This window comes from Erythrolamprus reginae, chromosome 1 (genome assembly GCF_031021105.1).
Source record: "Erythrolamprus reginae isolate rEryReg1 chromosome 1, rEryReg1.hap1, whole genome shotgun sequence".
Lineage (NCBI taxonomy): Eukaryota > Metazoa > Chordata > Lepidosauria > Squamata > Dipsadidae > Erythrolamprus > Erythrolamprus reginae.
Window position 1 is genome coordinate 202,248,922 of NC_091950.1, and position 26,461 is coordinate 202,275,382.

Genomic DNA, 26,461 nt, shown 5'->3' on the forward strand with positions numbered 1-26,461 from the left:
ATGGTCTGACTGACGGGACCTGGAGAAAGCCAACTCTGTGGGAGTTAATCGGTCACTCGGGCTCATACGGAAGAAGGCGGTCCCGCAAGTAATCTGACCTGCTGCCATATAGGACTTTATTGGTCATTACCAATACTTTGAATTGTGTCCAGAAACCACTCGGCAACCAATGCAGTCCGTGGAATGTTGGAGAAATATGGGCATGCCTAGGGAGGCCCAGGACCGCTTTCGTGGCTGCATTTTGCACAATTTGAAGTTTCTGAACACTTTTCAAAGGTAACCCCATGTAGAGGGCATTGCAGTAGTTGAACCTCGAGGTGGTAAGGGCATGAGCAACTGTGAGTAGAGACTCTCTGTCCAAATGGGGCCACAACTGGTGCACCAGGTGAACTTGGGCAAACACCCCCCTCGCCATAGCCGAAAGAGGATGGTCCAAAGTTAGCTGAGGATTGAGTAGGACGCCCAAGCTGTGTACCCTCTCTGAGGGAATCAGAATTCCCCCCACCCATCGGGTAATAGACAGACAGATGGACATGTCCTTGGGAGGCAGAACCCACTGCCACTCCGTTTGGTCGGGGTTGAGTCTGAGTCTGTTAACACCCATCTAGACCCCAACACCCTCCAGAAACCGGCACATCACCTCCACTGCTTCAACATGGTGGACACAGGGTGGAAATGTACAGCTGAGTATCATCAGCATTCTGATGGTAACTCACCCCGTGCCTTCGGATGATCTCACCCAGCAGTTTCATGTAGATATTAAACAGCAGGAGGTGAAGTGATAACTGACATTTTGGGGTTTGAGATTCCCATATGGCTTTTGGAGATGCCAGCATTGCCGGGGGAGCCTTGATCTTGTGCCCTGTGGCTTCTCTTTCTACACAGTTGGATGCCCCGTAATTGGAATTGAAAATGTTTTCAGGTGGCAACGCGCAATCCCCCCCCCCCCCCGATTCCAAACAGCAGAGTGTCCGGCTGTGTATGTGTAGAGGTTGCGGGGCATGGGATCGCGATTTTTTTAGCAGTGCTAGCATCTTTAAAGGCTGCGTGTGAGTCTCAAGCCCCAAACTGTCAGTTGTGCAGAGACCAAAGGGAAGCATCGAATTTCGGGTGACGGACAGCTCTGCCTGCACACCCTATTTTTGGAATAGAGGAAAGAGTTTTGGGGCAGCAGTGCCAGCCGGAACTGCCCGCCACCTGAAATGCGATGTTCTTGACCCTCTCTTTGGGAGTAAAAAAATCTGTTTTATACTCCGAAAAATACGATATGTTTCTTACGGTACTAGAGAAATTTTTTTTAGCTCTACTTAGGGCATTCCGATTTTTAGTAGAAAATAGAATGATGTTTCAGAGCTTGATAGTTCCTTTTTTTGAAATGATTCTTTCAAATTTCCTAGTTCTTCAAAACGTCACTGTTGATAACTTGATTATAGGCTTTTTGTGCATTGAATAATCCTAATTTAATTACCCATGCTATGTTACAATGTTAATATAAATTAGAATTTTATAATCCATTCCTGGGTGTCATGCAAAACTCTTCACTTTTTTCACACACGTATTCAGTGGTACCTCGGTTCTCGACCACAATTTGTTCCAGAAGTGTGGTCGAGAACCGATTTGGTCAAGTACCGAATTAATTTATCCCATAGGAAATAATGGAAATGGGTTTAATTGGTTTCCAGCCCCTATTTCCTTTATTTCCTATGGGATAAAGATCTGAGGTCTAAGCACTCCAAGCTGTAGGAAGGGTGGGGGCAGCTGCAATACCGGCAGTTTCGGGGGGGGGCTTCTTTCCTCAGTGGTTCGTCTTCTTCCCTTTAAGCAGCTACACCAACTTTCTCCTTCCCGACGGTGGCAGCGGCTTTCCTTCGAGCAACAGCAGCGCCGGGAACGTTGCATGAGAAAGGGAAGCCGCTGACGTTCCCGGCGCTGCTGCTGCTCGAAGGAAAGCCGCCGCCACCGTCAGGAAGGAGAAAGTTGGTATAGCTGCTTAAAGGGAAAACGAACCACTGAGGAAAGGAGCCCCTCCGAAACTGCCGGTATTGTAGCCGCCCCCACCCTTCCTACAGCTTGCTTGGAGCGCTTAGATAGAGACTGGGAGGCTGTTTAGTGGTTGGCCAGGATGGGCGTGTCGGATTCCGACTCCCATTCCGTCTCACCCTGTCCCCTCAGATCTTGTAGCATTTCGGATAATAAACAAAATTTTCTGTGGCTGTTCGGTATCCGAATTTTTGTTCAGATACCGAAGCAAATTTTTGCCGAAAGCGTTCGAATACCGAGGTACCACTGTATATGGATTGCCATGATCCCCTTGTTGAATTAGTGATATTATAGATATTACTGAATTTTATTGACATACCCTGTTTCTTCAAGGCTAGAAAGCGTATAGCTACATTTTCACAAGGTAATCACCAGTTTTGGACAAGAAATTGATTCCTGCAAATAATTATCTTAGGAAAATATTATTATAAAAAATAAAAGATACAATAGTATTAGAAAGTACTTGTTAATGCGTTATGATAGACTTCTATGAGCTATGGGAAATTAAAATTTACCATAGCCATTTAATATGTTTAAATATGACCTGATTCACAGACCTTGAGCATGTTATCTTGGCTCATCAGAACAGGTCTTGAAAATGAAAAGGTATCAAATATCTAAGAATATTTAAAGGAGAAATTAAATTAGGAATTAACATGAATCTAATATAAATACCCAGTATTGTGCAATTCAACATATATTATGCAATTCTTGAATAGCCATTTTGAAACCAAAAAGTTTTGTTTCCATAAAGATTTGAAATAGCACAAACATTTTAGTTTGCACGGATAATTTGTACATTTGGGAGAAAGAAATTTATTTTTTCTATGGGTTTTAATTATACAAACTGTCATTTGCTTATATTTGATCTTATTTAAACAATTTATCTAAAATATTGTTGTATGCTGCTCCATATAATATTGACATGCATATTTAGTAAATATAAACACCAGCCAATTTCCTCTCTGGATATGGTGCAAGTTGAATTAAATAAATAAACAAACAAACAAATAATTGGTAACTATTGAAAGCATAACTAATGGTCACTGGTGTTCTATGTAGAATTGTCTGATCTTTCTTATAAATGCTGTATCTTATAGGAAAAAAATTATACTGTACTAAAATAAGATCATATATTAAAAAATAGTTTACATTTAGTGGCTAAAAGGAATCAGCTTCATTGAATGACCATAGTTTTTGATAATATGATAAAGAATAATGACAATGATGTTTCTTTCTCTACATTATGTATGCTCCCATTGAGTGATACAAATTCTTTATTCTGTTTACTAACATTTTAATTTTTGCTTTGGTTTATTACTAAATATATACCCTGCCTTTCTATTTATACCATCCAAATACTTTGGATGTTGAAATATTTCCATATGATAGTTATATCAATTCCTTGAACATTTAGTTTGTGTAATTTAATATTAAGAAGATAATTTATTTATTTGCTTAGGTTTACTCTGAGTATTGCAAGTCTCTCAAATAACTGTTCAGGATTTACTAAGTGATTTTTCTTTTTCTTTTTAATATGGTAGAATGTGCTTTCTACCATATTAAAGATGAAATAGTTTAGCAGTAGTTCATAATAAAGTCTTTTCCCAAAGACTTTACCTTTTCCCAGGAAAAATGTGAGTCAATGCAATAAATAATATTGTATTTATTTTACAGGCATTCCATTGGAGATACCAAAGTCCCATTTTGTCTTCAGTCCTGTGTAAAGCCTTTGAAATATGCTATAGCTGTTAATGATCTTGGCACTGATTATGTACACAGATATGTTGGTAAAGAACCTAGTGGATTAAGATTCAACAAACTGTTCCTCAATGAAGATGGTAAGTTATGTTAGTAATTATCATTTCCTAATATAGTATCTGGTGAAATAGATTTGTGTGACAGAGAAGTTAGTAGGTCTGGACATTAAATAGTTAAACATACGATAAACTGTTAAATTGTGCCTTACAAGTCATTGTTGATTCCTGGTCATTTCCAGGACAAGTCTCTGCAGTTTTCTTGGTGAAATTTCAGAAGTGGTTTGCTGTTGACTGCTGACTGGGACTGAAAGAGATTGATTGGTCCAAGATCACTTGATTGACTTTGCCTAAGGTGGAACTAAATTTCATAATCTGTCTACACCTTAAGAAGAATTTAGCAAATTGAAACAGGTCCACAAAATTGGGGGACTAAAAATAAATCCTATAAGGAGAGATGGAAGAAATGGGGAGTACTTAATATTTACCAGAGAAGATTTGAAGGGGCAATAACATTTTTAAATATCTGGAAGAATGATGTGCAAAAGAAGGTCCAGACACATTGTAACATGAATATGGTTACAGGTTACAAGAGGTCAGGTTCTAATTGAATGTTAAAAAATATATTGAACAGAGAGAGCAGGTACAGAGCAGGTACTAGTGGAATTTAGTACCCAGAGAAGTAGTCAGTTCTCCTTTGCTGGATGTATTTAGCTAGAAGCTAAGTGAATTTCTGTCAGAGATGTTTAATACAGATTCCAGCACTGATCAAGATGACCTAAATGACCCGTTTCATTTCTCATTCAGATTAAATGGTTACAGTTATGACAACACATTATTTCAAAAGATGGATGGAGAGTCTGTGGCTGGTCATATGTTCCTAACTACTGTCTGTAGCAACCCAGGCTTGAATGGCAAATGGTCGGGAATGCTAGGTTATTTTGTTTATAATATGTGAAGGGGTAGACATAAATTGTTCCAAATGAAACACAAACATAGATTTTAATAATGAGAATTATTTATTTATTTATTAGATTTCTATGCCGCCCTTCTTGAGGCGACTCAGGGCATTTGAGAATGCATTGCCACATAGCATGTCATGTTGTTTTAAATCAATGGGTATTTTGTATGGTATATACCAGTGATGGTGAACCTATGGCACGGGTGCCACAGGTGGCACACGGAGCCATATCTGCTGGCACATGAGCCGTTGCCCTAGCTCAGCTCCAAGGTACATGTGTGTGCCAGCCAGCTGATTTTTGACTCACACAGAGGTTCTGGGAGGGCATTTTTGGCTTCCAGATAGCCTCCCGGGGGGGGGGGTGTTTTTACCCTCCCCTGGATCCAGGGAAGCCTTTGGAGCTTGGGGAGGACGAAACACAAGTCTACTGGGCCCACCAAAAGTTTGGAAACAGGCCATTTGTGGCCTCCAGGGGGCCTCCAGGTGGTGGGGGGATCTGTTTTCACCCTCCTCAGGCATTGATTATAAGCGTGTGGGCACTTGGGCATGTGTGATAGTGCGCACGCACACTCTTTTGCCACCCAAGGAAAAAAAAGGTTCACCATTACTGGTATATACTATATGATACTGACCTATGTGTTCAGTACAAGATATAAACTTTCCTTTTTATGAGTGTTTCCAATTATTCCTGGATTAATTTTTTGTAATATTTTTTGTAAATAATTTTTGGATTAATTTTTGTAATTTTTTTGCATAAACTAGGAATTTAAGCTAGTAAGCAACTCTTTAGTTTAGTAAGAAATATACCAGGAACTAAAATTGTGACAAATAGAACTGTGTCTAACCACACCTATGATATATCAGTCACTATTATTTATACATATATGTTCATAGAAATGTATTAGTGTTTGATGAGAAGAAAATCACATTTCTTTTGAATCTTTTTATTGTCAGCACTTTTACCCACTAATTCATCCACTGCAGAAACAGTATTAAATTAAAATATTGTAAATATTTTTGCATGTTCTGCTATTCTGCAATTATTTAATAAAGTTACTGGTAATTTGTTATCTCATTTGCTTCTCTTCAATATAATTCTGAACAGTATATTGAATGTATGGTGTGCATCATCAAAATTGAATGTACATCAATTTTATTTATGCTCTGTAAATACTGTAAGGCTCAAATGATTTGGGATTTTAATAGATGGATAGTATTAGAAATATTTTCTTCCTTTCCTGATGACTTTCTCTTTTCGTGTGAGTTTTCCTATACTTGAAGAATGGGCTGTATGGATTTAATGGGACATAGGAAATATTCATGAATTAGCTTCCAGAGGTAGCCCCATAATTGTAAATGAATCTAACATTTCTTTTCCTTTGTAACACTGTATACAGATATTGCAGATATTCACTAGTTCTATATTTTTCTTCTTTTCTTTACCCCATACCTTCTCTAAGGGTATCATTAGCTGTTGAATGTAAACAACTGTTGCAGGCCTTGAGTTCCAAATCATTAGCTTCATATAACTGACTAAGCTTTTGAAAGCTAGGATTCAGTGACACCCTTGGCAAGATTCCATGTGTGCAAAAGTTTGCCAAAAGACATACGCTATGTCTAAAAATTACTGCCACATGCTAGCTCATAATTTCATTCAGACTAGCGGGCATATACTTTTTTTGACCAATGCTAAATAAAGTATATCTATATCAAAATGTCGCCTTAGTTTTCAAAATACTGGCCAAGAATGCAATCTTGAAAGCAGCTGAAATTCAATTTGCCTGCATTTGAAACCCTTTTAAATATTTTTGAACCCCTTGATTTTTTTTCAAAGATGTTTGAACCCATTTTGTACATGCTCTCATCTTAACCACTGATTACCAGCATTTTTATAGGAAAACTAGAAGATAGTAACTTTTGTACTTGATATTGTGCAATTGGTACAATAAAGCCCTTTCACATTGTATCTTAACTGAGCCTCCGCAGACATTCCCTAGTTTGACCGGCTAGGGTCAGGCAGAAACAATTCAGTGAACTATTGATCTCCAAGATACCCTAAGCTACATATAAATAGTGACAGCACTTTGGATTACATTTGGAAATCTACTGATCACCAGTGCAGTTCCTGCAGCAGAGTTCTGACATAGGAGTTCTATGACTAACCAATGAACGTTCATGGGACTGCATTCTGGATGAGCTGCCATTTGCAGGTGGTCATCAAGGGTTGACTTATGAACCGCAAATTGTAGTAATCTAATCAAAAGTTAGCAGTGGTATGTTGTACCATGAAAGGCTGTACTTGATGCACTAGCCAAAGTTATGAGAAAGTCCTCCGAGACATGGCCACCACCTGCTGTTCCTGAGGAAGCACAGCTTCTACAAAAGCCAAAGACGGTACAGATGGCCTCTGACTCAACAGTCATTCCACCTTATTTGGACTGAGTTTGTGTAAAAGATAAATCAGAAAATCTAAATAAATCAAAATCATTGTTGATTTTAGATGATGAATGTTAGTAGCAATTTGATGGTCAGAACTGCCAGAATCTCTGATTTCATCTTTTAAATGAGCCTATAGAGTTCTAACTGTGTGTGTTTGCATAATCATGTGCAAGTGTCTAATGTAATGGAGAAAAAAATTGCAGATATTTAATTGTCTAAAGGTAAAGCATTATTAAATTGAATTGTATCCGCAAGAAAATGTATATCTGGGAAGTGGATTAACTGTTTCCCTTCACATTTGTGATTTCAGTTTTTTTTTAACTTAGTAAAATATGGGATAGTAGGTGGAGCTCATTTAGGTTATTGACCCCAAACATTTTGGGCCCCAGAGACCGGTTCTGCAGAGAGTTTTTTCTGTGGAATAGAGGAGGTGTGATTTTATGTACTACTGTATCCCACAGATGGGGACTTCATTCGTTTGCGTGCTCTGGATTCTGGCATGCCGTGGACCGGTGCCAGTTCACAGACCAGTGGTTGGGGGAACCCTGATTTTTGTTGAGTTTGATAACAATCTCCCTTATTTTAACCAAATGACAAAATTAAAAGTTAAAAAAAGCATGAATTTGAAAATATTTATCAAATCCTGAATTGGATTGAAGTTATCTAACTAATAGTTATGAACAATCATAGTTGCCATTTCATTTTGGGATTGGATATACAGTAATATAAAGGATAGAATAAAATTGGACGATAATGTAAGAATGGGCAGAAGTTCATGTGATATTGGAAATCAGGTTAATATTAAACAAATATCAGAATTCATAATCTTAATTAGATGGAATGAATGGCATCAGCTGACTATGAAAAAATAGCTATGAATAGTGTGACCAATTTGTGCTGAAGCTTTGTTCATTTAATTTATTGAAAGATACATTTCGGTGATTAGATCCTTTTTATTATTTTACAGACAAACCTCATAATCCTATGGTGAATGCTGGAGCAATTGTGATCACCTCTTTGATCAAGGTAAAATATGTACAGTGAATATTTCTGACAGCTGCACTTTAAATAGTTTGTAAGAAATTATAAGAATTAGATTACATATAGACATGGGAATTTTTCCTGTATTGTTTCTTGCAGACAGACCATAGAAGCATATAGCCATTATCACTTGTGTGCCTCTGAAATTGTTTTCAGTGCTTGTTTTTCAGCTGCCTGTTGCTCCCCAAATTCAAAAAGGAGTTTTGGGATACAGAGCAAGATAATGTTTAAGGGGGAATGTTGCTGGTATGTTTCTATTTCTCTTTCCCTACCTCCTTCCCTTTTAATTTATAGTTTGAAACACTTTAATAAAATGCTTTTGAAACTGGGTTTAATAAAAGTTTCTTTCTTTGAAAAATGTATATAAATATACCTTTTTAGATTGCGGAATGAGGTATTTTGATGTGAAAATATAGTATTAGACAAACTTGGAATTTTTTTTTGAATAAAGAACACCACTCACTGATAAAGTTATAAATTGAATATTTTAGCAGTTTTAACATGTAGTTTCATGTTTTGGTAAATTTATTTTAAAGAATGAGAGTTATGCTTCCATTGAGAAAACTATTTTTTTCATTAAATAATTGATTTTATATTTCAATTTATACATTCATCAGATATAAAATTAAATCCCCTAGCACTTCTTTAATATTAAATATTGTTACTTTTGGGAGTAATATTTTTTCTCTTAGAAAAAAGTTTGGCTTAATAATTAGAGTACTATAGTTTTTAGACTGATTCGCACAGATTATTGTTAATCTTTAAATGTATATATTTATATACATTTATATATCACTAAGCTATCTCAGAAAGAGTTTTAAAGAAGATTGTTCCTTCTTCTTAACTTGGTAATAGAGAATGAAAATTGAGATTTTAAATATTTGATTACATCATATCATTATAGCTTTAATTATGAAAGGCTATTTTATTTTTTGCTCATGGTTTTCTGCTTCTTTGTAAAAAAAATCCTGCTTTAAACATTTATCTTTAATAGCTGTAGGTGAAGGAAAATGGCCTTAAATTTGACAGGTAAATTTATTCATGCTTTTTTTTCTGGAGGTTTAAATAACTTAAAATTCAGCTTGGCAATAAGATTTTAAAATAAATGATAGATCATCAAACAGTTAAGTGCATTTCTTATTCACACAATAAAGTTTTATACAGTACCCAATATCATATGAAGTGCACACATGTTTGGAAATTCATTTTATTAAAATTAATGGATTGTCAATCAAATGCATATTTTATTGGCAGGTAAAACCCACTTTAGGTTTCAGGCCATTTACAGTATATTGCAGTTTTCCTTTTTACTGCATGCAGTCGTAATATAGAAACACAGCAACAATGTTACAAGTCAGTATTGATTGCTTTGAAACTTTGCATGTAGTATCTGCATGTCTAGTGGACATAAAACCACCACATTGCATCATTATTGGTATATAGTGATTGTAAGACATTTATGTGTTACATCTTCTGGGAAGCTATTTTATAAAAGTAGTTTTATGAATTGGAAAAACCAAGAAATTAAATTAAAATTTCTAATCTTTACCCTAAGTTGATTTAAATCTTACTCTCATAAATTAGATATATTTTGAGGTGCTGTGATGTGTGCAACATTTTAACAGCCTCACAAAGTTATAGAAACTAGTTGTCTATTTTCATAGGAAACATCTTAAATCTTCTCTTTTTAATTAATTAGCTGAAAGCATTTCTGTCATGTTCATGCACTGGGCAAACATTTATGTACATTTTTCATCTTCAATTGAAGATTAAATCCTAGAATTTTAGTAATTTACCTGGGAAAAAGGCAATCCTAAATTTATAACAATCCTTCCCAAAAGAAAGAGTAGATTCTGTGTATGTGTATGAGCACACATACACACACATACATAAATTCTGTGCAATACCCTGTTTTCTCATTGTATCAACCTAAGGTCCATTTTGTGTGATCCTCCCTTCCTAAAATCTTATTCCAAAAAAAGGTCTAGATCAGGACAGAACAAAACGAAACTCCTGCAAACAAAATTAATTATTTGTTTTTAAAAATGGTCATGTATAAAATCCACTTACTGCCATCTGCATATAGAACCATTTCCTTTCTCACACTAAAATTGTGGTTATATATGCAAACAGAATTTAGGTGAGGTGAACCTGTGCCAGAAAGCAAACACCTCCCCTCTCCCCCTTCACTGCAAGCAGTGGGATAAAATTTAGGCTTATTTCAAAGGTATTAATGTTTTTAGCAAAAAATTCAGCTATTATTTACATCTTCTGCTTTTCATATTTTATTTCATTCTTATCACTAGAAAGTTGCAAAATCCCCTTACCGTAATTCCCAGGTTTGCAAGAAACCTGTGAGTTAGCTATGTTACAAATACAGATGAAATTCTTGGGTGTGCTCAAATATTTAATAATACTTCTTACCATATTAGTGTAATGTATTTTTATTTCTTGCTAGTTTTTTCAATCAACTGATATTTGAAAATAGCAAAACAAGGTCTGTTAATTCTGTTCATTTTGAATTGCAATTCAAATAGTTAAAGACTTTAAATGTGAATAGTTAAATCATATTTACCTATCTATGGCTCTTTTATTTGTATTCCATAGCAATACTAAAGACACTAATAAGAATACAATATCTAGGGCATAGATGAGGAATCTTGTGGTTTCTCACTTTTGGATTATGCTTTCATCAACCTCCATAGTAACCAAGGCTAATAGGAAATGGAGAGCCACAGGTTAGCCCCACTGTTCTGTAATATTTTTCTTGTCTATTAAAGTGGGGCTTACATGCAGAGACACATCTTCTCCCTTACATGTTTCTTGCTACTATTCTGGAAAAGGGAGTTTAAGATTTCTTTCTGGCAGCTTGCCAACTAGCTGCCTGGCAGTCTTTCAGTGAATGCTATAACTAGAGAATGATATCACCAGGATAGTGGTACTACTCATTAAGGCTGCAGCAGAAACATTCTTTTTCCAATGCAATTTGACCGAAAATACTAATTGCAGTTGGCATGTGGAGGATGTCCTATTGGTGTCAATAGCATTGCTTCTGTTTAGGATTGTAGCTGAGACAGGCATAAAAGTCCCTCTTTTCCTATGTGCTATAGTAGTAGTGAGAATTATGCTGCCCCACTTTTCACAATCAATAGCAAATAAAAAATTAACCAGCTCTGTAACATGAGATCTAGTGTAATGTATGGATGCAGCTATATTGAAATTATAAAATAGAAGTGGGATAAAATAATAATATGCCAAATCCAGTCTAATCATCTGGCTGACTATACAATCAATCATTATAATACCATTTCCATTAATCAGCCAATTGTACAATCAATCAATTGCAAAAGTCAGCTTTACTTGGAATAACATACATCCTGCAATGATACCTTTAATATTATTAAACAATATTTGCCTAACCCTGAGTCCTTGGAGGGCAAAAATGCTAAACATCTGGATGACTGGAGTAATGGCCTGACTTGGAGGCTTGTTTGTAAATATTGTAGAGATTACTTAGATGGGCCTTTGATTTTAATCTGGAAAGATATTCTTATTATTTTAGTGTTGTGCATGCTCTGTATCATTTATTTGTTAGTTAAGGTAGTACATAATTTCAGTCATTTAAGAGATCTGAATAATAAAAGAGCTGAGTAACATAAGACGTAACTTTTATATTGGCATTTGAATTCAAAAGTTTAATATATAAGCAGCCTTACATTCCTTATGACAACTGTTAACAAAACAATATGAAGAGGTCAAGAGACGGTAAACACTTGTGAGGTGGAAAAAAGTATTACTCTTAAGGATTTCTGCTCAATAGAATTACAAAACAAATATTGGCTAGGAATGCCATCTTAATTAGCATTAAAAGTATATTATTCATAATATTACAGATGAATCATTCCTTTGATTTTCCATTAACGCTGTTTTAGTTGAGATTTATACATATAAATTTATCAATTCAATCAATTTGTGTCACCCCTCTCCCCATCTAAACAAGTGACTCTGGATGGTGAACATTCAGAAAAAGATTCCTGTCATAAATACAAAATTAAAATGCACAGCAGCTAAGGAAGATATCACAATTGACTATTGTTAACACAACCAGAAGATGGGATCCTTCATACACTCTGGCCCCAAACCTGGGCATAGAATCAGGCCTTTAGGACATTATAAATGGGCCAACAGGATTGGGACCATTGTAATCTCTGCAGGGAGACTTTTCATAGTCTAGGTGCTATGGCAGAAAAGGCTCGTTCCCTGGTCCCTCTATTTATCATTTGTACCCGGCCAATTGTAGCCAGAATATGCCCATTCTGCTGAAAAGAAACATCTGGGAAAAAGTGTTTGGCATATTGTTGGTTTCTCTCCCCCCCCCCCCTTTATCTGTATTACTAGATAAAGTTGAGAGTATGTAATATTTTTATTACATACTACATTTTTGTTACATACTACATATAGTTTTATTATGGTCATATAATTATACCCATTGCTACCATCTCAGAATATGATTTCCTATGTTTTTAAACAGAGCTTTTAAGATTTTTTTTAAGGAAATATCTTTTTTGTGGTCAAAGATTAGTACAAAATAAAATTAAGCAATTAAAAAAGCATATAGTAATTAAAAAAACATTCAGTAATTAAAATTGCATACAACAACAACAACAACAACAATAATAATAATAATAATAATAATAATAATAATTTATTAGATTTGTATGCCGCCCATCTCCGAAGACTCAGGACATATAAAAAAGAACAGGTTATAAAATTAACAGAACTTAGCGGTCAGTCTTCTTTACATTTTGCATATGAGGTAGCAGAATTTAACTACACTAGGTATTCAAAGGGAATATTCAAAGGGAGAATGTGTAATAACATTTCTGGAATGGACATTTAAGCAGGAAATACGCTTAAATGTGGAGATATGAACTCTGGCTATGTACCAAGATAAAACAGGTAATATATTATAATTTTAACCATTTCAGTAATCCCTTTCCCACATGGACAAAACCTTAGAAAGCCATACAATCTGTTTTTTCTTTTCCAAAAAAATCCCAGAGCCTCTGATCACAAGGCAAAGTTCTATTGATAGAAGATTGGCTATGTTCAAATCAACTTCTTTTACCCTTAGTCTCTCAAAGAATCCATTCAATTTTCATGGGACCATACACAGTACTATAGAAATTAGTTTGAAAAAAACATTCTTCTAAGATGTTTGCCTCTTAATTCATATGTGGAATCCCAAGCTATATATTGCATGTATGTGCCCTAATCAATTCTATGCTCTCTGTGAATTCACTGTGTTACCTCATCTTAAATGAATGTGAAATAATCACTAGCTTTAGACATAAATATTGTAATTAAAAACAGCAGTTGGAGGTAAACCACTGTTAAACATAACACTTTCTAAGTGAGATTGTGGAAAAATGAGATGACTTAATGAGTCCAAAATATGGTGGCAAAAAATAATTTCTTACAATATTCTGCAATGGTATTCAAGTATTATGTATTATATTATACATATGTCACATGTTTTTGCTGAATTTTAAGGATAGCACTATTTTGGCCTTATTCGGGCCTCATCAGCTAGCCATACCCTTACTGGGATTTGATCCTGAAGCTATAGATTTGTATAGATAGATACAAATCTATATATTAGATTTGTATGCTGCCCTTCTTTGTTATATGATATACTGTAGTGTGGGCTATACGATGCTATTAGAAAAGAAAATTTCAGCACTTTCAGTAAACTCTTAAAATATGGTGACTCCATATACCTGTCTGTATAGTTTTCTTGCAATAATAAAGAAGTGGGTTTGCCATTTTTAGAATTTTTATCTCAAACTTTTGTTAATAACATTTGATGTAGTGAATTAATGTATAGCCTCCCTTTAAAATATATTAATTTTTCATCTTACTTGCAACCAATAAAGGGATTGTTGCTTTACTCTACATATGTTTTATCTCTATATATTTTCTTATAAAGATGTAAGTATAGTATATTTAGAATTGAATCAAATGAAATGATATAAATTATAAAATAAGACAAGGAATTTTAAAGCAGTTCTTCATTGAAGAATTCATCGTGATTCAAATATAGCAAGTCATAAATAATAATTTAGAAATAATGAGAACTAGATCCATAGCTGAAATGATACTCAACATAAATTTAGACACACTAATTTTAAATGCATGTACAAAAAATATTTATAGTATTAAAGGTGAGATACAGTACAAAATGAGACAGTGTAGTCCTGTGTTAGTGAAATGTTCTAGCCCATAGCTACAAACCCATTTTAATTGGATTTGAGGCTTATTTCTATGCTTTAAATGTTCCAACCAAATCCTGAACATAGGTCACCTTATACAGTATATGATAAAATGTAAGGTCATTTTTATGGAAAATTCCAGCACATATACTGTTTTTGAGACAACCTTCTGATACTGAAATACTATCATATAGTATAATTCATATAACTCCAATATGCTTTTTTATTAGAGTGGTGATTTAAAATACTGATATGGTAGGATATACACTATTTTACTATAATAAAACTAATTTGTTGAATAAGTAACTCTTTAAAAATAAGTTAACAATTTAGAAAATCCACGAAAACAAATCATACAAACTGCATAAACCAGCAATTCTTAGCTCAGATCTTAATATAATTTGATATTTGGTATGTCTCTATATTAGTGACCTAATATCTTAAAATTGAAACATATACAATTATTTTATGATTTTTAAGTTCCAATTGCATGCTGGTAGTATTTTGGCATACATAAATATGATTCCTACTTATTTAATGTTGACATGTGTATAATTATATAAAATATGCATGTGTGATGTGTCATTGAATTGTTAATCTTAAAATATTTTGTGTTCCAAGGCTTATATTTTGTATATACACAATAGTGTGCATATACACATAAATATACATGCAAGCATGCACACTATAAGTGTATACATATGTATATATTATGTTTGTGCAGTTAAATATTGCATGGAACATTTGTAGACAGATGAATTGCTTGTAATTTTATAAGTAAGTCTCCACAGATTGGGAATGTAGCCCTTTCAAAATAAAAGTTGCTTTTTTCTTTCTCATATTCCATCTTCAAACTGAAAACATATTTTCCATATTGTTAAAGTGGGGATGTGGGAAAATTACCATTGCAGTATTTAGTATCTTGTTTTAATGCTGACTTTACTTTTATATTTTCTTAAAGAAAAATGTGTCATGACCAAATGAAATGACATAGTTAAGAACATGGATTATAGATGCTATTGGGAAAAAAATCCAATATCCAGTATTTAAATGTTTAAATATGCTTATTCATACTTTTATTAATGGAATTGTAAAAAATATTGTTTTCTTGGGCATCAAAATACTCTGGAGCTTAAAGCCAAGAAAATTCTGAATATGATAAATGCTGAAATAAGTTTGCTTTGCTTACATGCTCAGACTCTGGCTTGGTTTATTGATTCTGCTAATGGTGTCAAAATCGTGAAAGCTTTGGGTTTTATGATTCGGGGGGTTTTTTAGGAATTTTTTTTGAGGGGTGGGGAGAGAATGAGATGTTACTATTGTCTTGCATTAAGCATCTTTCTCCTTTTGTAGGGAAGAAATGCAAAACTTGTTTCAGTTTAACTGTTTTAACCATGCAACAATGATCAGTATAGCACCCCATAACTAATGCCGACCCCCTCCCACTTTCCCAAGCAACATTCACTGTGCATTTAAAAGGTTTTTGTGGTTTAAATGTTGTTACATATTTTACAGCATTAGGATCTATGGAATATTTTGACAACTGCAACAGTTCAATGAAGTTGGTAATTTCTTCTTTTAATTATTTTTCATTGAACAGATTTGGAGTTACACTTTTTTTTAAAAAAAAGTTTGTTTTTCTAATGCTTTTCAACACATTGCATAATCTTTTAGCATATTACCGTAAATAGCCTTTTGACTCTATGGGTAGCAGCATTTTAATTTGATTGATGTTGACACAATAGTGTGGTATTCTTTCAGCTGGTGATCATACGTGAATGACTGTACATCACTAGATGAGCTGGTGCTTGTGGCTTCACGGATTGTCTGCAAGGTCCTAATCCACTGTAGAATGGGAAATGAGGCTGGCTTTATACATTTCATTGAGTAGAATGCTGGTACATACAGGCTTCAAGGTTTTTCCCCCCCTTAAACTAACATTGTGAAAGTAATGTTTCATGGATTATTTAGCTGAGGCCTTTAAATTTCAATTTGTCTGCTTTTAAAACAAAGGTAATTCCAGTAAATACTGGTTTAAATGTCTAGCAGCTTAAACATTAGGGATACAGATACAACTGCCAGAATATTCTTATAATAATAAATGAAGTTTGTTTGCTGTATCACTGTAATCTCATTTTAAAAAACCCCCCACATCTGCCCTCTTCAGTCTCATCTTTATAGAACTTTTAAACTATGATTTCATATTAATTTTTGAAATTTTGGATCTGGAAACCTAAATGTTTCTGTAATTAAAATACCAAATGTTGAAAAAAATAGCACATGCTCTTTAGGGTATATTTTTTATTTGAAAAAGTATCCTTTTCAGTATCCAGTTACAAATAAAACAAGATTTTGATCTTCTGACCTCAGTGTAGACATTTATGCCCTTTCTTACTTTGTGTTAAAGGCTTGTTTCCTCCCACCATATATTTTATGCAGACTCTGCTTCAGTCAAGGTTCATTAATACACAAGCATGCCTACATGCATACGATTTTAAACTTTACTATAGCAATAATCAATTTGTAATGTTTTCTTAATACAATCCTTGGAATTTAAGAACAGCATTATGTTAAGCAGTCTACTAGTCTCTGGTACCAAACTGGGAGTCAGTAAATATTCATCGCTTTGTGTTTTTCTTTATACTCTTTTAAGTGTTCAGCTTTGTGAACTAAAAAAAGAAAGAACATTTTTGTTATCCCAGTTTGTTAACAGTGATGGCTGAAATATACTAATGGAGGTTGTTTTTTTAAAGTCTGTGAAACATGCACATGCAGATGCTCCTATCAGCACATTTAGTCATAACCAATCTTTATTTTAATGCAGTTGTCTTTTTATTAGTTCTACCTAGCAATTAAAATTGTTCTACCTAGTATTTAAAAGCTGCATCCACAAAACAGTATTAACAGTATTAATTACAAATAGCTTGTAACAGCAAAAAGTTTTTTTTAAAATCATGGAAAATTAATGGATTAACTGATTACTTTTCAAATAAAACTAGGTTCAGTTCTATTATTTTACATTGGTAATGATTTTAACAGGCAATGTTAAAGTACTGTAATGCTTTGTATAACAATTCAGTAACCTAACTCTAGGCATATAGACTAACAAATAAAACACTAGTCTAATAATACATAATAGCATTTAAGTAACAATGAAACAAATTACTCTATAATTAAAGTTCCATTGTATTAATAAACTTTGTAAATGTATCTTCTTTCCTTTCAGCAAGGAGCAAATAATGCTGAGAAGTTTGACTATGTAAGCAAACCTTTTAATTGTTACAATTTATTTTCTGTAATTTTTCAAAATAGAGTGTTGCTGTGCCCCATATTTTCACTTCACTGGAGGCAAGCCTCATTCATTTTTAAAAGTGTTTTTTCTCTTCTGTGAAATTTAGAAGCATTTTCTATCCAGTTTTAAACTAACCACCAAATGTCATTGAATTTCAACTAGACTAAAAATGTATGTAATATTTTAACTGAAGTTAAGATTAAAAATGTGCAATTTGAACTAATTATAATTTTATTTTATAGTAAATAGTCACTTATATTAAAGCAGAAAATCTCTTCCTTCTTTCTTGTGGAAAACATTTGTTCTTATAAAATGACACCATTGCTTAATATCTAAACCTAACTTGGTTATTTGCACTGAATACTTACTATAAAGTATTTTTGGTATATGTTGAAAAAAATAATCATGCTTTCCTTAGGTGATGCAGTTCATGAATAAAATGGCTGGAAACGAATATGTCGGTTTCAGTAATGCCACGTAAGTATGTTTCCTAGATTAATTTTGACACTATGAGCAATAGTTAATATTAATGTACACATAGTATTTTATTTTATTTTATTAGTCAGATCTTTGCTTCAGCTAAGATTTTGGGTATAGGATAAATGTTCCTTTATGCTGGATTTTTGTAGAAGTACTGCACCTTATTGATTGATTGATTTGATTTGATTTTTTAATGCCGCCCTTCTCCTTGGACTCAGGGCGGCTTACAACATGTTAGCAATAGCACTTTTTAACAGAGCCAGCATATTGCCCCCACAATCCGGGTCCTCATTTTACCCACCTCGGAAGGATGGAAGGCTGAGTCAACCATGAACCGGTGATGAGATTTGAACCGCTGACCTACAGATCTACAGTCAGCTTCAGTGGCCTGCAGTATTGCACTCTACCTGCTGCGCAGTGTCTCTAAGGCAGTACTGCACCTTATGGCAGTGTCTCAAGGGAAAAGGGAAGAAAAAAAATATTGCTCCTGTCTTCCACTAAGAGTTGAGGATATAGGAGAAAGAGAGGTTATTTCTTTTTTACGTATTTGGTAAAACAACAATTTTGCCACACCATTGTTGCCCCCTTCAAACAACCGCAGCTCTCTGTAGAGAGAAAGTAAGATCTTTCTTCTCCTCAAAGAGTTTTTCAAGAAGCAGCACAAGGCATGCTTTTCTGTAATCATTCAGCTTGTAACAGAGAAGTATGAATTTGCTGTGCAGTTTCTGCTGATTGGAATGATGATGGTCAACTTTCTGACTTATATTGCATTCCTATGTTTCACTTAACATATAAATAATTTATATTGTATTCTCAAGTAGTTATGACTAAAATCAATATTTTAGGTCCATTGCTGAGTTGTAACTTTATTTACAAAAAACATTTCATTTAATACTGAATAGCGAATGCACTGTCCTTTGCATCGAGGCTTATAATATGCTACAACAGTAATTTGTTCTTTTTAAGGTACTTTTCACACAACAGTAGACTATGCCTTCCCAAACTACCCATGTTGCTAGAGTTACCAATTTAAAAAAAAACAAATATCCCACCAATAGTATTGTTAATAAGTATTTAGTGTTTTGATATCTAATTATATTTCTTTTCTTCCTTAGATTCCAGTCTGAAAGAGAGAGTGGAGACAGAAACTTTGCAATAGGATATTATCTGAAAGAGAAAAAGGTATGCTTTTCAGTTATATTTACTCCGCTCCCTGAAATGTATGTAATGTTAATTGAACAAACTACAGATAATATTTTATTTCTTCATCATGAGAGTAAAGGTAGATACAATATTGATATAATCAAAATGCAGGATTAGTAGTATCCGTCCATTTTGGTCTCTGTGATTTACACAAATGGATTGATGGGACCCGTACAAAGCCTCATGTGGAACAGAAACATTTATTTATTTATTTATTTATTCAATTTTTATGCCGCCCTTCTCCTTAGACTCAGGGCGGCTTACAACATGTTAGCAATAGCACTTTTTTAACAGAGCTAGGCTATTGCCCCCACAATCTGGGTCCTCATTTTACCCACCTCGGAAGGATGGAAGGCTGAGTCAACCTTGAGCCGGTGATGAGATTTGAACTGCTGACCTTCAGATCTACAAGTCAGCTTCAGTGGCCTGCAGTACAGCACTCTACCTGCTGCGCCACCCCGGCTCATTTGATACCTCTCCTTGCAAATTATATTACTTAGCGTGGCTTTCACTGAAGCAAGGGTGAAATGCTACCAGTTCAGGCCAGTTTGACTGAGCTGGTAGTAAAGAATGCTTTAAAAACTTTTTTAAAAAAAGTTCTGGTGATTGTTCCTTGCACAACTGATTTTCAGAACTTTTTTTTTTTAAAGAACTTTTAAAGCATTTTACTAGTGGTTCTCCGGGACTGGTAATTAAAATGCTTTAAAAAGTAGAAAGAAAAAGTTCAGATGATCACGCGTCACACAGCTGATCTTTGGAAAAATTTGTTTTTTTTAACTTTTAAGCATTTTTTTTACTACTAAAATGTTTTTAAAAGTTTTTTAAAAGCAAGAAATCTAAAAGTGCATGTTTCCTGCGGATTGCACATGATGCGCAGTGTGAGTCTGGCGCAGACTGTACATGCGTACACCCAGTATGCGCTTTGCATGCATTGAGCATGGATGTGCACAGCATGCAGCTGCTGTGCACACATTTGTGGGCAACAAACTGGTGGCAACCGGCGGAGGATTTCACCACTGCACTGAAGCTTTCAGTGTGTTTTCAACCAATGTGTTTCCCAATCTTTCTGGATCTGCATAGTGTTGTTTTTGCACCTGGTTCTCTATATTCAGCATTATGATCTTTAGCAATGTCTTTATAAATGCCAGCGCTGAGGGAGTAAGTTTTCATTTTCAGATGGGCATAAATTGTGTCTTTTTGATTCAGCAAATATCTCTTGTTTGGGATATTCCTTCAAGAGAGCTCTTAAAAAGCATCACCCACAGATATGACAAGTGGGTGATGCTTTTTAATATACATGCATGAAACAATAGATGGATATTCCCATTAGCTTCACAGAGATAATTCCTGAAATCCTTGTAATATTACTCATTATATTAATAGTAATTAATGTAATTTTACTTTAAAATTAACACAATGATGTTATGGCCTCATTAGCTGTTTTAGTCCATTTGGATTACTGAGAAATAGTGGGCAGGCGGGTGGAAGAGATCATCTTATTCATCTTACTTCCTTCTCCGTTTGGCTTTAATATCAGAGGAAATAGGAATGGGACAAAGATGGAAAAGAAATGAATATTATATTATATACTATATAGAATATTATTCTCTGGCCAAAAGCATGTAATTTTTACTAAACTACTTTACTAAAGTACCCACTGTAAATTCCTGATTGGTTAGATTGTAAAAATATGTTCCAAGGCGCCAGAATAAAAGCTTTCATTCCTTATTCCATGGGAAATTTGTCTTTTCCATGGTCTTAGGTGACCCTGTGAAACGGTAATTTGACCTCTGAAAGGATCCTGACCCCAGGTTGAGAACGACAGTCTTAGATAATCCTCAACTGAATTTTCAGAACAAAGCTTTTCTCATCCATTTTAGTTTACATATGATAACTTTTATTACTGTATCATGATGTACTAAAATATTCTATTATTTTTAAGTGTTTTCCAGAAGGCACGGATATGGTTGGCATATTGGACTTCTATTTCCAGGTAGCTAATTAATCTCTAGAATATTTGTTATCCTTGAATAAGAAAAAAAAATTATAGGTTAAAATTTTATTTATATAAATATAAATACTTGTTTGTGGCAAGTATGTTAACTAAATAATTTTCCAATTGAATATGTTATAATAAATCAGCATTTCTCATTCTCCGATCTTAATACAAATTAAGAGTTGATTGCAATCCTTGTCTTAAGAATTATATATTTTTGTAGTGAGAATGTAATATGTTTTGCAACCAATTTTGTAGTACTATTAAGAGAAGAAATAGTTAATTACATCCTTAGGGCCTTTAGGTTAACTAAAACATACTTTATTATCACTTCTTACTGATTAAAATATGAGATTTTTTCCCCACTCATTAAGTTAAACATAAGGTAGATTTGAAATTTGCACACTAGTAAATAATACAAATTGTCCTGCTTCTGTCACATGACTGATTGTACTGTTCATCTCTGCAATAACAGGAACACATAGTTTTTAAATGTTTCTTTTAAAAATGTCAGTCTTTCATTAGAACAAGCTTCAACATTGCACTGATTAAAAAACAGTTTTTTAAAAAAAAAATCTTGCCAAATTTATTTATTTATTTATTTATTGGATTTGTATGCTGCCCCTCTCCGAGGACTCGGGGCGGCTCACAACATATGAATACAATATACAATATACATATCTAAAAAATCCAATCAATATAGCTAAAAAACTTTAAAAACTCTAATGACATTTAACATCATTCATTCCCATTCACACAGCAAGACATACTACATTCGTCGTCCAGAGGGCTACTGTCTAATGGCCCCAAGCCTGTCAGCACAGATACGTCTTTAAACTTTTACTTTAAACTTTTAAAAGTTGTTTTATGAATGATATATTAATGGTAACTTTCATTAAAAAAACATTGCTACCATAAGGTGCCCCCTTCATGCTTGCTCAAATAAGCCTTTATTCTCTAATCTGAAAATAGTTGATCTTCACATGCTATATTGTTCATAGGGTAATAGACGTCCTTTCATTCATTTAATTACATAGCTTTCTGTTTGCGTAGGTTGATCAAAGTTTTCTTCTTCTTCTTGTCTTCATTTTTCCTAAGCTGTGCTCCATAGAAGTGACTTGTGAATCTGCTAGTGTCATGGCAGCTACCCTTGCCAATGGCGGGTTTTGCCCCATCACTGGTGAGAGAGTCCTAAGTCCTGAAGCAGTTCGGAACACTCTAAGTTTGATGCATTCATGTGGCATGTATGACTTCTCGGGACAGTTTGCCTTTCATGTAAGTGTTTATTAAAGAGGATCTATTATTAAAAAATGGTTAGTTGTTTTTTTTAAGAATTAACTTATTAAAACCAGTGCTAACAGCAATTAGCAAATTGACCTTGGGTGGTAAAAGACATTCCATGCAGAGGTGGATTCCTCTTGGTTCTCACCGGTTCTATAGAACCGGTAACAAACCGCTAGTGACGTCACGGAGCTGGTTCTGTCTGTGCAGGTCTGTGGAGGCCGCCATCTGTTTTGGGGAATTTTTTTAATTTGAAAAAAAAATTCTCAACTTTTTGCTGATTTTTTTCTTCTGCATATGCACAAAAGCCGAGTTTTTGGCACTGTGCACACATTGCCATCTTGTTTCTGTCTTTATTTTTATTTTATGTTTTTGTGAATTTTTGGCATTGTGCATGCGCAGACATGCAAAGTGGAGAAGGAAGTGAACTGGCGGCAAGGTAAGTTAGAACCTACCCCTGATTCCTTGTCATATAGGCTAGTTAGAACTCAAATGACAGAAATGAATCCAGAAAAACAAAAGTATTTTAAGGTATCAACTAAATATTCCCTGGTATCTAAATATGCTCTGATCGATACATTTTAGAAAACTATTGTTACCTTGACAGATAATATGTATATTTAGTGAATGCCGTTTAAGTATTGATAAGTATATATAAAAAGTTTAAAATGTATATTGATTTAGGTGGGTCTTCCTGCAAAGTCTGGAGTTGCTGGTGGCATTCTCTTGGTTGTTCCTAATGTTATGGGCATGATGTGCTGGTCACCTCCGCTAGACAAGATGGGCAACAGCGTTAAAGGGATACACTTTTGTCATGTGAGCAAATCTTCTTACTTGAATTGTTACTAGTCTGTAGCACAAGTACAATGATCATTAATGTTTACATCTATCTCAGTGAAGTAGGAGGTTTGCATTTTTGTTGAGCAGAAATGCTTATGTCTTCATTGTTAGAATCAAAGCAGATAAAAATGGAAGATTTTTAAAGCAAAAGAATGGATAATTTCAAACCTTAACAAACTGTACACTAAGCAGAGATAGAATGTCCATTTTGAAAATGGAAGAAATGTTGACAAAATGCATGCATTTCTTTTCAATCCTGATTGCCAAAATATTTTTGTTTCCCTAAATTGATAAAACATTTAATATTAATTGTGACAAAGGACTTTACTTAGAGTTACAGTATGTGTAATCAGTAATATCAGAGTGTAGCTGAATGAAACATTCATGAAACAGTCAGTTTTAAATTATGATAGCAATAGCACTTAGACTTGTACACTGCTTCACAGTGCTTTACAGCCCTCTCTAAGCGGTTTACAGAATCAGCATATTGCTCCAAACAATCTGGGTCCTCATTAAACTGACCTCAGAGGGATGGAAGGCTGAGTCAATCTTGAGCTGGTGAAAATCAAACTGCCAAATTGTTGCAGGCAGCCAGCAGTCAATAGAAGTAGCCTGCAGTACTGCATTCTAACCACTGAGCCACCATGGCTCTTAATAGTATACAGGGGTATAAATATAACACAATGTTTTTACTGTTGCAGGAACTGGTTTCTTTGTGCAACTTTCATAATTATGATAACCTGAGGCATTTTGCAAAGAAGCTTGATCCTCGGAGAGAAGGTGGTGATCAACGAGTAAGTTGACAGTATTTTATACTATTAATGTGTAATGTACATTATGCATAACGTCCAAATAGGATTGGTCAATGACATGTATTATATCAATACTCTGAGTTGTGAGTGTTCAGACACAATTCAGACCACATCTGGCATATCTAGAATTAACTACTAAATGCTAAGCTATATTACATTATTCACTGGCTTTTATTGGTTTGCTTATTTACAAGTAGTCCTTGACTTACAACCATTATTGAGCCAGAATTATGGTTGTAAGTCATGCCAGTCATTAAGGAACCTATTGTGTGACTGCACCCAATTTTACAATCTTTTTTGTGGTAGTTGTTAGTACCATGGTCATTAAGCAGATGCTACAGGCGTTAAGTGAATCCACGGTATCCAGTGGGCATTTTGTTTTGGCTGGAAGTTGGAAGGAAATGTTAGTTTCTAGCAAAAATCCGAAATTGTGGTCATATGACTGCAGGACACTGCAAATGGCTGTGAATGTGGCCAGTTGCCAAATAGACGTAATACTGTTGTGTTGCAACTTTGAAACCTGGTTATAAGTAGGATCTGGGGAGGTCTTCTGTAACTTCAAATGTAAGTTGAAGACTACCTGTCCAGTTATAATGTGGCTTTAGATTGAAACTTAGTTTAGTTTAGTGAAATAATTGGTATTATATAATATACTAAGCATAATATATTTAAACTGTCCTCAAACAAATCTGAGAATAGTTCATGTATCCTTTCTTAAAATCATTCTAGATAAAATGCCATGGCGCAAAGCTAGCATATTCAGTGGTATATTTTCACTTCATAATAATTATGGGACAAAGTTTTTTGTTACAGATTTTGATCTTAAAATAAAAATATATACAGTGGTACCTCGGTACTCGAACGCTTTGGTTCTCGTACATTTCGGATAATGAACAAAATTTTTGGCAAAAATTTGCTTCGGTATCTGAACAAAAATTCGGATACCGAACAGCCAGAGAAAATTTTGTTCATTATCCGAAATGTTACCGCCGGGGGCTGCTGCAATCTCAGCAGCTTCAGTGGGCTGAGGAGCTCTCTAAGAGCTCCAAGCTGCAGGAAGTGTGGGGGCTGCTACAATCCCAGCAGCTTCATTGGGCTGAGGAGTTCTATAATTCCTCCAAGCTGCAGGAAGGGTGGGGGCTGCTGCATTCCCGGCAGCTTCGGGGGGCTCCTTTCCTCATTGCTTCTTCTTATTACCTGTAAGCAGCTGCAAAAATTTTCTCCTTCCCGGCGGCGGCTTCCCTTCGAGTAGCAACAACGCTGGGAACGTCACGTGATGAAGGGAAGCCGCCGGAGCCATCTCAGCAGTTGCCGCCGCTCCAGCAGCTTCCCTTCATTATGTGACGTTCCCGGCGCTGTTGCTCCTCGAAGGGAAGCAGCCACCGGGAAGGAGAAAGTTTTTGCAGCTGCTTACAGGTAATAAGAGGAAGCAATGAAGAAAGGAGCCCCCCGAAGCTGCCGGGATTGCAGCAGCCCCCACCCTTCCTGCAGCTTGGAGATCTTATAGAGTTCCTCAGCCCCCTGAAGCTGCTGGGATTGTAGCAGCCCCCACCCTTCCTGCAGCTTGGAGTACCGAATTTATTTATCCCATTGGAAATAAAGAAAATAGATTTAATTGGTTCCCAGCGAGTTAACGGGTTGGGAACCAATTAAATCCATTTCCATTATTTCCTATGGGATAAATAAATTCGGTACTCGACCAAATCGGTTCTCAACCACACTTCTGGAACGAATTGTGGTCGAGTACTGAGGTACCACTGTATTTAATACAGATTACTTTTATATTGGTAACACATTTGATCCATATATTAGTGAGAAAATATCTCTAGTACTGTTCTTGACTCCCAGAATACCAGTGGGTAATCTCACTTGTTGTTGAACGGCTTCTTGGTCAATATTTTTTAAAAAACGTACTGCCTGAGATACAGAGCTTTGTATTAACTTTCAAACATGTCAGTCAGTTTACTGTTCTGACCATGGCTCTGATCCTCATTGCGAAGAAATCTGTGTTTTGAATGGCATTAATACCATTCAAAATGCTAGCAGT

General features: G+C 34.9%; 1 protein-coding gene across 3 annotated transcripts in view; it reads left to right on the plus strand.

Moving 5' to 3' along the window:
- The window catches only part of GLS (glutaminase), an 89,581-nt gene that overhangs the window by 26,218 nt on the left and 36,902 nt on the right, over positions 1-26,461 (plus strand). For all 3 annotated transcript variants that reach the window (XM_070731955.1, XM_070731954.1, XM_070731957.1), the window contains exons 6-14: positions 3,718-3,881; positions 8,165-8,223; positions 17,737-17,769; positions 18,221-18,279; positions 19,398-19,464; positions 21,428-21,478; positions 22,580-22,756; positions 23,447-23,578; positions 24,304-24,396. In XM_070731955.1, the coding sequence (XP_070588056.1) occupies positions 3,718-3,881; positions 8,165-8,223; positions 17,737-17,769; positions 18,221-18,279; positions 19,398-19,464; positions 21,428-21,478; positions 22,580-22,756; positions 23,447-23,578; positions 24,304-24,396 (835 nt within the window). The remainder of the gene's footprint in view (positions 1-3,717; positions 3,882-8,164; positions 8,224-17,736; positions 17,770-18,220; positions 18,280-19,397; positions 19,465-21,427; positions 21,479-22,579; positions 22,757-23,446; positions 23,579-24,303; positions 24,397-26,461) is intronic.